At 42.7% G+C, this 11,777-nt stretch overlaps 1 protein-coding gene and 1 long non-coding RNA gene across 4 annotated transcripts; both read left to right on the forward strand.

The window, feature by feature from the left end:
- LOC8155436 lies at positions 392-1,221 on the forward strand. The gene is made up of 3 exons (XR_002453584.1): positions 392-477; positions 559-625; positions 998-1,221. It is a non-coding gene; the product is annotated as an uncharacterized LOC8155436 (long non-coding RNA).
- LOC110429530 (WD repeat-containing protein 11-like) lies at positions 2,133-3,043 on the forward strand. 3 transcript variants are annotated; one of them, XM_021461693.1, is made up of 3 exons: positions 2,133-2,198; positions 2,281-2,463; positions 2,768-3,043. In XM_021461693.1, exons 1-3 carry the CDS (start codon positions 2,163-2,165, stop codon positions 2,819-2,821), a joined length of 273 nt encoding a protein of 90 aa, XP_021317368.1. In that variant the 5' UTR covers positions 2,133-2,162; the 3' UTR covers positions 2,822-3,043. The 3 variants fall into 3 exon arrangements, 2 of the variants coding, with proteins under 2 accessions (XP_021317368.1, XP_021317367.1); XM_021461692.1 differs by having other exon boundaries at positions 2,148-2,198; positions 2,817-3,038; XR_002453583.1 differs by having other exon boundaries at positions 2,154-2,198; positions 2,822-2,920.

Raw genomic sequence — 11,777 nt, forward strand, 5'->3', positions numbered from 1 at the left:
GCGCGTCCCGATCTCCGGGCCGTGCTGGTGCGGGAACCGCGGCGTGGGCACGAGCGGGTCGCGGTCTTCCTGCATCTTGTTCAGCCGGTCGGGTATGGTGCCATCGAAGAGCCGCGACGTGGGGTTCTCGGCGTAGCAGACGTAGTAGCAGCCGACGCACGCCTGCGGCAGCGCCATGCCGATGCGGGTCATCAGGTACCCGACGTAGAAGGCCAGCAGCGACACGGTGGCCGTGTAGTGCCGGTGCGTCGCGAACGCCCACGACCCCGCCAGCGCCACGCACAGCGCGCCGCTCGTCACCCCCGTCATGAAGCACACCGAGCTGGTGATGTCCGAGTCCACCAGCGCCGCCATCCCGGGAAGCGCCTCGAACTGCCAGGGCGATGGGGAAGGAGAGCGACTAAATCGCTCATTCCGTGTGCTCCAAAAGCCTGAACGTGCACCAATTAGAGCATTGAGGGCTTCTTCCTATGGACGGTCAGCTATATTTTTCTTAACTATGCATATGTACCAGTACTACGTTTCTTCTGATTTCTCAAGCATAATATTCTTTCTCAGGTACCTTCTGATTCTGTTTCGCGATGCTCCTGTTGAAGTGTGGGCCATGACAAAGAACTCCATGATGGTACTACTTCCTTTGCCTGTATGGCTGTATTTATGCAATTATGGAAAGAAATGACTGTTGACAATTGAGATGATTTTTTTAAACTTGGTTCTTCTAAGAAAAAGCAAAGCCTTATGTTACCAAGTTGACTGTTGCAATGAGCAATTGGTTTGTGCTAAACACTGTTCTTCAAGATGATAATGGGAATCAAAAGTTAGTTTAGTCCGAAATGTAAGTTCAGCTACTGTCTGCCAGAAAGAAGGCTGGAGTTACAGTTATTAGTTACTCTTCTTAAAATGGCCTCCCTTTTGTTGTTTTATATTATATACATTCAAATCAGTTCTTTCCTTTGGCGAAAGAAGTATGGTATTCATGATTGTTCTGCACTTGTAGCTTAGGTCCTTGGCGCTTCCTTTTACAGTATTAGAGTGGACGGCCAGCTGCACCTCGGCCAGGTCAAAATGCATCATCTAAGCAGTCTTCAACATCCAAGGAGCAATCAGCAGGTGTAATTTTCATTCACTAGCACAACTATATAGACTGGATAGATTGCCTTCTTAATCAGTTTATTATTAAAGATAAATTCTTCAGCTCTTATCAGGATCTTTTTGACCAAACATTCACCGACTATACTGTTAGATGACATGATCTATTTGTGTCTGCAGAGGCTTCTGGTGCAGAAAACTCTGATGAAACATGTGAAAGTTTTGCTTTTGCATTAGTCAATGGTGCTCTTGGTGTGTTTGAAGTGCACGGGCAGCGAATACGAGATTTTAGGTACTCCAGTTTCTGACCTTGTAGCTTTCAGCAATTAAAGTAGAATCAAATGCAACTTAAATCAGAAGACATACAACATCCATTTTCTCCAGCATGTGTCATTAGATATGCACCATCTGATTTATATAGTCATCAACTTTGTTCCACTAGAGCATTAGCATTGGTACATCACTCTTTTCGATAGACCAAAAAATATGATATGTATTACCAGGCTCAGAACAGTAAACATAGTATGTATTACCAGGCTCAGAACAGTACACATCTCTTATGTATTTGGAAAAAAAATGATATGCCTGCAGCTATCTCTAGCCGTTAAATTGGCAACCATAAAATGATCTTTTTTTCTTTTCTGTTTTTCCACTTTTAATGCAGGAAACAGAAACGTGGCATTTGATTTTTGTGTGTACATTGATTACAATTTACAAGTGATAAAATCGTGCAATGTGCTGGTACTTGCCCAAATGATGCCTTTGCTTGGCGCATTTAGAATGAGACGTAAGAGAACATGATTAGCTTTGGCATTTGAGGAATGACAGTAACTAAAAAGCTAATGATTATATACAATTTATGATTTCGGACTTGAGACTGAGTGTAACTGTGAAATTTAACGTAGCAAGACTAGAAATGAAGCATTTAGACTTTCTGCTTTATGCATTCTGCAGTTTATTTTAAGTTAAACATTATCATCACCATATTGTGATGCACATGGCCTTCATTTCTGTTTTGCAGGCCAAAGTGGCCCTCATCATCATTTGCATCTTCAGATGGTTTGGTTACTGCTATGGCTTATCGCCTAGCATTGTGTTTCTTTTATAAGGTCCATACTTCCATTTCCAATATTTTTTATCTGCAAGGCATGTTATCTTGGGAAACTCTGATGAGATGCTATTATCTTATAGGTAATGGGGGATCGATCAGGCAACATTAGATGGTGGGATGTTACAACAGGCCTTTCTTCTTCTTTTAGCACTCACAGGGAAGGCATCAGGAGGATAAAGTTTTCTCCTGTTGTTCATGGTGATCGAAGCAGAGGGCGCATCGCTGTGCTTTTCTATGATAATACATTTTCAATATTTGACCTGGTAAGTATTATCTTCAGTTCTTCTAGATCTCATACATAATACCCATGGAGTATGGTTTTGCGTTAGTGGATTTCAATGTTTGTTTCTAAATGATGTTATATCGATCACCCTGTTGCATGTATTTTCGATATTGATATATAGCAACCACTTGTCATTTGATTAAAAAAAAAGATTGTGTAGGACTGCCCTAATATTGTTTTATCAGATGATGCTTGGTTGCATTCTTTGTACATCCTTATTCAATGTAATTCATGCATGATTTGTTGTTTGTTTCCAATATTGCTGTCCTTTTATGTTTCAGCAGGAATATGCAACTGTCTCATATGGTACTGACTTCAGGAACTATGTTTTAGGATAGTCCAGACCCCTTGGCAAATGCCCTTCTTCAACCGCAATCTCCTGGTACCCTTGTCTTGGAGCTTGATTGGTTGTCAACCCAAACAAGGAAGGATGAGCCACTTAGGTTATGCATTACCGGAGCTGATAGTAGCTTCCGACTGATTGAGGTTAACATGTATGTCATTTTAATCATGCATGTAATAGTTCTAATTCCAGTGTAGAGTTAGTCTTTTTATTGTTTAGATTTAAATATGTTTCTATACTAGAACTCTATTTGATATCTATAAATGAAACTTGACCTGTTAAGGTGAGTTATTATTTATTAATGCATCTATAAGGCAATTACCTCCTGCAGCATGCTTATGAGCTTAGAGAAGGAATAATATGAGCCCAAGGAAGACGTGTGGAATTTCGGTTTGCTTAACTTGAATTTATGCAATTATACTCATTTGCTTGAGACCCCATAATTTTTGTGTCTGCTTTTATATAGAGAAATGTGGAGCAGGATTTTTTTCTGACCCTCTCTATGATTACCCCCAGCAGCTTATTCTTCTAGAGGAAAAGCTTTTAACTTTGTCAATGACTGATCAGCAGATGGATCAATGGAGCTATATGTGGGGAATTTCTTTCACATGTAAACAAAATACAAATCTTTATTGGGACAGTCCATCAAGGTGCAGCAGTTCTCATGGTTATGGAAAAGTGGGTGCCGAGGAAACACAATCTTTTTTTTGGCTGTTTGTGTTGGATCAGCTCAACACTAGAAACATGCTTAATAGGAAGAATATGTATCTGCCTTCATATTCTTGTGTCCTGTGCAATGCTGATGTTGAAGAAACAGTGGACAAAGTGTTGACAAAAGATAGTAGACTGCAGCAAGAGTAGAATGGTAGTCTCATCACATTCAAAAATTATTTTTTACTAACAGTGTAAATGTCCAAATTAAAAATTTCATGGTATTATTTGTTCTTGTTACAACGTACGGAAAGTTCTATACTTAGTGAGCCTGTGACGTTGTGCTCTCCATGACTATGTTAATTTCATCAACTTTGGTTTTTGGATTAAATGTCACTTTGTCGGTATTTAATTTCATAATATTGTTATCTTATGGTGCGACTTTTGTTTCTTTAATAAAAGAGTTTATTTATCCCGTAGCAACGCACGGGCACACTACCTAGTAAACTCATAGTCTCAAACAGCGGAGTAGGATCGCGTAGCCAGTAGCGGCGGAGACGCCCAACTTTGTAGGTTGCAGCACTGCTCTTAGCTCGGTTTCAGACCTTTAATGTAATATCAAAGCTTGAAATTGATTGCTAGGACAGTTTAGCCTTAGGTTGCAGAAATGTAGCGTTTGTATAGTTAGACTAGTCTCAATGCATGTTTCATGAGAGTGTCATGTACATTAAATAGGGTGCCATATAAGTAAAATTGCTGACTTAACAAGGTCATTAAATGAAAGAGTTTCATCAGCAAGGTCAATAATAGAGCCAAGTGCTTGGCTATAAGCCAAATGATTAGAGCCAAGTTATACAGTAAGTTATCTCATACTTGTCTCTAAAACACATTCTCTTTCCTATTCCTTCTTACAACACTTATTATTTGAGTCCACCATTACCTATACATCCGTGCCCAGCTTGGTGCTTACATGAGAGTCAAGCTATCATCTCTCTCATCTTTTCTCTCCTCCACATCAGCATTAGCTTAGCTATAAGTCCATTATTATACCTGCTCTGAGAGAGGAGTTTCATCCTCATAAAACTCATATGGCTCGGTTACTTAGTTTATAGTCTTGGTAACTGTGTCATAAAATTATGCATTGAGACTGACCTTATTAAATTCTTCTTCTTAAGACCAGTCTCAAAATGCATGTTTCATAAGAGTGTCATGCACATTAAATAAGGTGCCACATAAGCATAATTGCTGACTTGTCAGGGTCATTAAATGAAGGAGTTTCATCACATGAGAGAGGAGTTTCATCCCTATGAAACTCTTATGGCTCGGTTACCTAGTTTATAGTCTTAGTAACTATGTCATAAAACTATGCATTGAGACTGGCCTAATTACGACGATATGCAAATTTTTTAGTGGAGGTCGTAGCTAGGTCAGTGGCCAGCCGCAAGCATGGACACCGACAAGCATGAGCAGGAAGTAAAAATGGTCTAAAATTGTAGTCCTCAACTTTTGCCAACTGAACAGAGAATCTAAACTAGGTATGTGGGTCATAGTTCTACAAACTGCAAGTTAGTAAGGTACATTCAGTTTTCAGAAATTGAAATTTCTTCGGTTATTCTGATTCATTGATATCTAGAACCAATAAGCAACTTCCTTTTTCAGTTCCAGTTCGGTTTTTCGGTTAATTATGCCCATCCATACTTCTCAACGTGCAACGTTTCTGCATGTGGGCCAGGGTAAAGAAGGTTATCTATTTTCTTGGAAATAATAAATACCATGTCTAATTTCTAAAATTCTAAGTTAACTCATTTATATAAATCAAAATATATGAAACTGCTAACAGAATCTAAAAATTAAATGTCTGTTGGTATATTTATAGTTATTTGGCTCTAATTTGTTTTTGTTTCTTTTCCTAGTTTTCTATTGCCTGCAGTCACAGGCATCATTTATCTAACACAAATCATTTGACACAACGTAAAGTTACGCCTAAATGACAGCAAAGTGCATGTTTAAATATGAAGCACTTAAATATAACACAATAGATACTAAATCCTGAGAAGGCAATCGACTCAATGCCTTTTGTATGTGTTGGTGTAAATAGTAGTTTGTAAGAGGGCTTATATGTAATATTGAGAAGAAAAAAATAAAGAGACTCTGGTCTGGGTGTGAACCAGCCAGAAAACTTCCCCCAAATTCTAATATGGTATCCAGAGCTAGGGTTAGGTTTACCTCAGGCGGCGGCGGCGGCGCGGACGAGCTGCTGTGACGGTGCGCTGGCAGGGGCTGCGCGGCCAGGCGAAGTGGAGGTGCAGTCGTGCGGGCCTGGCTCGGTGTGTGCAGGCGTGGACAGGAGCGACGCACGGGCGTGAGGATGTGCCTGCGGACCAGGCGACGCGTGTGTACGGGCGCGAGCTGAGGGTGCAGGCTGTGGCGCGAGGCTTGTGCTCGGCTGCTCGTACAGGTGTGGGCGGCAGGCTTGTGCTCAGGCTATGCGTGGCTGTGGTCAGGAGCAGAGAAGGAGGAAGCTAACAGGCTCCTGGTGTCTGCTGCCAGAGAGGAAGAAGGCGTTGCTCTGCTGCTGCTTAAGAAGAGGGGGAAGGAGCTTGTGAGAGAGCTGGGCTTGCGGGAGAACTGCTGCTGCGTTGGTGTGCTGCTGCTCTGCTGCTGCGTTGGTGTGCTGCTGCTCAAGAGAACTGCTGCTGTGTTGGTGGGCTGCTGCTCAAGATAGAGAGAGAAGGGGATTGCAGGAGAACTGAGAAGAGGAAGGAGGTGCTGGTCTGTACTATTGTGTGAGGAAGAAGGTGTCACTGCGTGTTCAGATAATGGATCCAAAAGGGGAGGCAAGGAAGAAAGCAGAAGGGGAAGTGAATAGGGCATCAGACAGCGGTAGTAGTGGTGGAGGTGATCCACTAATTACCAAGAGTGAGATGAAGAGTGAGATGAGGTCTATGATTTTGGAACTCCTGGAGATGGGCATGATTGGTTCCAAGCCACACGATCTGAAGTTGGAACTAATGCCAAATGATGTGAAGCTGGAGGGAAGTAAAAATTATTTGAGTTGGGCTAGAAGGGTAAAGGTGCTTCTAGGAGGAAAAGGGGTAGAGCACTATCTGGCGGAGGATTGTGTTGAGCCGGCTAACAAGCTTAGCCCCGAGTGGAAAGTTTGGCGTACGACTAACTCTACCATAGTGGCGTGGTTATTGGCATCTATGTCACCATTTGTTAGTAAAATGGTGGAAGCTATGCCTACTGCAACACAGATATGGAAAACGTTGAGTAACATGTATTCCAGGCGAGGGAATGTGATGGTGATGATGGAGATTCAGAACAAGGCTGATGCAGTGAAACAAGCGGGGCGGTCAGTGGAGCAATATGCTAGTGAGTTGCAGTACTTGTGGGGAGAGCTGGACCACTATGCTCCACTTCATATGAGGGATGCACAGGATGCCCAGGATGTCCAGAAGTGGGTAGAGGACAGGAGGGTGACTCATTTCTTGAGAAACTTGGATCCTGAGTTTGAAAGCAGGAGGGCTGCCTTTTGTCACCAGGATAGTCTTCCTACTATAGAGGAAGCTGTGTCAGCCATGGTTATTGAGGAGAGCAGACTACGCATGATGAGTGGTAATAACCTTGTAAAGTCAGCCTACACCTCAGTGGCAGAGAGAAAGTGCTACAATTGTAGAGAGGAGGGACACTTGAGTTATAATTGTCCCCTTCCAAAAGGCTATGGTGGTAGAAGTGGAACTCGTGGAGGTCGTGGTGGTGCTCGTGGTGATCAAGGAGGTCGTGGTGGTCATGGTGGAGGACGTGCAGGAGTACGTGGCAGAGGCCGTGGTGGTCCTCAGGCCAATGTTGCTACCTCAGAGAGTGGTTCTCATGTCACTACTGCTACCATAGGGGATATTCCATCAGTCACATTGACTGGGGAGCAAGTCAAGCAGTGGGAACAATGGCAGAAGATGAAAGGATCAGAGAATTCCAATACCACTTTAGATGGTCCTGTGATTGCCACCACCAGTCTTTTTGGTAACTTTGCCAACTATGCCCATTTGGGCAAAGATATTCAGGCACAGGCACTTGCATCCACATATAGGCATAACATTGAATGGGTTATTGATTCAGGAGCATCGAAGCATGTCACAGGCATATCTAGCTCCTTTAAAACTTACACTCCACACTCATACTCTGAAACTATTCAAACAACTTATGGCACATCTCAACCCATTCATGGTGTAGGATCTGTAGAGTGTACCCCATCCCTTTACTTATCATCTATCTTGCATGTTCCTTCCTTCCTAGTCAACCTCCTCTCAGTTAGTTCACTAGTTGATCAATTCAAATGCATTGTTACATTTGATGAAAACCTTTGTATTTTTCAGGAGAAGAGGACGGGGAGAGTGATTGGGACTGGAGTCAGGCATAATGGGTTGTGGGTAATCAAGCAAGAGGAGTCCGCATTGGCAGCAGCTGTTGGAGCACAGGAGAGAGAGATCTACTTGCTTCATTGTCGGTTAGGACATGTGCCTTTTGAAAGTTTGAATAAATTATATCCTGTTGCATTTAAGGGTGTGGATAGAAACAAACTTGTGTGTGATGCATGTGAACTTGGGAAGCATACAAGGACAACATATCCTAGTATTGGTCTTCGTAGTTGTGAACCTTTTATGATGATACATTCTGATGTTTGGGGTCCCTGCTCAGTTACATCGTTGAGTGGGTTTAAGTGGTTTGTCACTTTTATTGACTGCCATACTCGTATGACATGGATCTACATGCTTAGGGGTAAGCATGAAGTCCTCCGATGTTTTCAAGACTTCCATAATCTGGTTGTCAATCAATTTAATGCTAAGATTAGAATTATCCGCACAGATAATGGAAAGGAGTACATGAATAATGATTTTGGGGCATATCTTTCGAGTCATGGCATCATTCATCAAACCACATGTCCTAACACTCCATCACAAAATGGCGTGGCTGAAAGGAAGAATAGACATTTGTTGGAGGTAACAAGGTCGTTGATGTTTCAAATGAATGTGCCTAAGTATCTCTGGAGTGAGGCAGTGTTGATAGCAGCATACTTAATTAATCGTATGCCATCTAGGATCCTTGGAATGAAATCTCCAGCTGAACTTTTGTTGGGACATCAGGAATTCAAGGTACCCCCTAAGGTATTTGGTTGTGTTTGCTTTGTCAGGGACCATAGACCTTCAGTTGGCAAGTTAGATCCTCAAGCGGTAAAGTGTGTTTTCGTTGGATATTCCTCCACACAAAAGGCTACAAGTGCTGGGACCCTATTGGAAAGAAATTATTTGTGAGTATGGATGTGACATTCCGTGAGTTTGAACCATACTATACAAAACCATGGGATCTTGATCCATTCTTGGAAGAATTCTCTTCAGTCACTGACGGTGACAGTAGAGAGGGGGAGAATGAAGGAGATGTTGCTCAAAAGGAGGAGGTGATTGTCGGTGCTATCCCATGTCCAATGGATGTGTCTGAAGTTCAGGAGGAGGTGGATCTGGATAACGCTATGGATATGATGAGTGCTGAGATGATTGAGAATGGAGAGATGACTGGTGGTGATGAGAGTGAAGAGATGATTGTTAAAGGGAGTGAAGAGGTGATTGTTGGGACGAACCCACCTTGTTTAGCAGAGAATAGGGAAACAGTTGCAAAAGAGCCAATAGTGTACCGAAGGAGGCGGTTTAGAAGTCAGGGGGAGCAAGTTGGTACATCATAGCCACAACAGCCTGTTTCATCAGTCCCAAACCTCTCCTCGAACCTCTCTCCATTGAGCTCCTCGACCCAATATGGGCCAAGTGGTAATGCCTCTTCTACTCCTGAGCATGTAGAGTTACCTCTTGCACAACGTAGAGATACTAGATCTAATTTTGGAAAAACTCCTATTCGCTATGGATTTGAGCATCCTAGTACAGATCATGACATTGCTAATTTTCTCTCATACTCCCGTCTCTCACCTTCATATAGAGCATTTGTTGCATCATTACAAACAGTGCCTATTCTAAGAGACTAGAAGTGTGCAAAGCAAGACCCTAAGTGGAAGGCAGCAATGGAAGAAGAGATGAGTGCTCTTCGACAGAACAAGACATGGGAACTGGTCCCACTCCCAAAGGGGAAGAGAGCTGTGGGCTGTAAGTGGGTCTTCACTGTGAAGCAAAACCCAAAAGGAGAGGTGGATAGGTACAAGGCAAGATTGGTTGCAAAAAGATATAGTCAAACTTATGGCATTGACTATGATGAGACCTTTGCTCCTGTGGCAAAGATGGGTACAGTTACGACCCTGATCTCTTGCGCAGTTAACTTTGGTTGGCCGCTTCATCAAATGGATGTGAAGAATGCATTCCTTCATGGTGACCTACAGGAGGAGGTCTATATGGAAGTCCCACCGGGGTTTGCAAATAGTCAAACTGTAGGGAAGGTGTGCAGGCTTAGAAAGTCATTGTATGGATTAAAGCAGTCACCTCGGGCGTGGTTTGACAGGTTTAGAAGGGCAGTTTGTGGTATGGGATACACTCAATGCAATGGTGACCATACGGTCTTCTATAAGCATAGAGGGGTGTTTATCACAATTATGGCAGTATATGTGGATGACATAGTGATTACTGGAGATGATGCAGAGGAGATTAAGTGTCTCAAAGAAAATCTTGGAAGGGCCTTTGAGGTGAAGGATTTAGGACCACTTCGGTATTTCCTCGGAATTGAGATCGCTAGGTCACCTAAAGGGATTGTTCTCTCTCAAAGGAAATATGTCCTTGATTTGTTGGCAGAAACTGGAATGCTTGGATGTAGACCGTGCAGTACTCCCATTGATAAAAATCATCAAATTAGCGCCCAGGCTGGAGATTCTGTCAACAAAGAAACATATCAAAGGTTGGTTGGGAGATTGATATACTTGTGTCACACAAGACCTGATATTTCTTATGCAGTGAGTGTGGTAAGCAGGTATATGCATGACCCAAGAACAGGACATATGGAAATAGTCTACAGAATATTGAGGTACTTAAAAGAACACCAGGAAGAGGGTTATGGTTCAAGAAGAACATGCACTTAGATTTGGAGGGATATTGTGATGCAGATTGGGCAAGTAGCAGGGATGATAGAAGGTCTACTTCTGGTTATTGTGTGTTTGTGGGAGGCAATCTTGTCTCATGGCGTAGCAAGAAGCAAGCGGTTGTGGCTCGGTCTACAGCAGAGGCCGAATATAGAGCAATGGCATTGAGTTTGTGTGAGATGTTGTGGTTAAAAGGCTTGTTGAAAGAGCTGCGGGTGTTGAGAAATGAGATGATGATACTTCACTGTGACAATGTAGCTGCAATCAATATTGCAAATAATCCTGTCTAGTTTGATCGCACTAAGCATGTTGAGATTGATAGATTCTTCATTAAGGAGAAGCTGGATAGTGGGATTCTAAAGCTGGGTTATGTAAAATCGCGTAGTCAATTAGCGGATTGTTTCACAAAAGGTCTAGGACCTAATGAGAATGAGTTGAGTTGTAACAAGATGGGCATATTAGATATCTTTAGCCCATCTTGAGGGGGAGTGTTGGTGTAAATAGTAGTTTGTAAGAGGGCTTATATGTAATATTGAGAAGAAAATAATAAAGAGACTCTGGTCTGGGTGTGAACCAGCCAGAAAACTTCCCCCAAATTCCAATAGTATGCTTATAAGAAATGAGGTCAGATCTGATCTTCCCTCTTCATTCAGAAGGCCTCTGTGGCTGTTCATTTCATCGCAGGGCCGTAACGACAAAGGACCGTTCCTGATAGGAGGAAGCTCAGTTGTTATTCTGCAAGTGGATGCCTGATGATCCCACACCCTTCATCCAGAACGAAGCTATAATCCCTGAAGTGTGCGCGGGAGAAGAAAGGCTTCACATCGTAGATCTCATACTCTTAGGCCTGGGTCAACAGGTGTAGCAAGTCATGATCCAGATGTCAAAGAGGTCACTTGGCTCGGTTTTGTGTGGAAGCACTCATGAAGTCGCGAGGTTGATCCTGACATGATTTCTTCAAAGTGCAGTGCACCCTTAACCAGTGCGCGCAGAAGGAGCAGAAGCAGCTCAATGTAATCCTTCTTAAATGTCATGTATTTCCAGAAATTCTGTGGACAGCAGAAATTTATGTTGTGATGTTTGCAAGGCATTCAGTAGTTCCAAACTATCCAGACCCAGGCTGAATAGTACAAGGTAACAAGATTCAACTCATGCTATTAGCCTAATCTGAAACAAGACTTAGAAAGGAATGCCTGATTCACGACATTTACTGACAACTGACACCGTTTGG

The sequence above is a fragment of the Sorghum bicolor genome, chromosome 5, assembly GCF_000003195.3.
Source record: "Sorghum bicolor cultivar BTx623 chromosome 5, Sorghum_bicolor_NCBIv3, whole genome shotgun sequence".
Lineage (NCBI taxonomy): Eukaryota > Viridiplantae > Streptophyta > Magnoliopsida > Poales > Poaceae > Sorghum > Sorghum bicolor.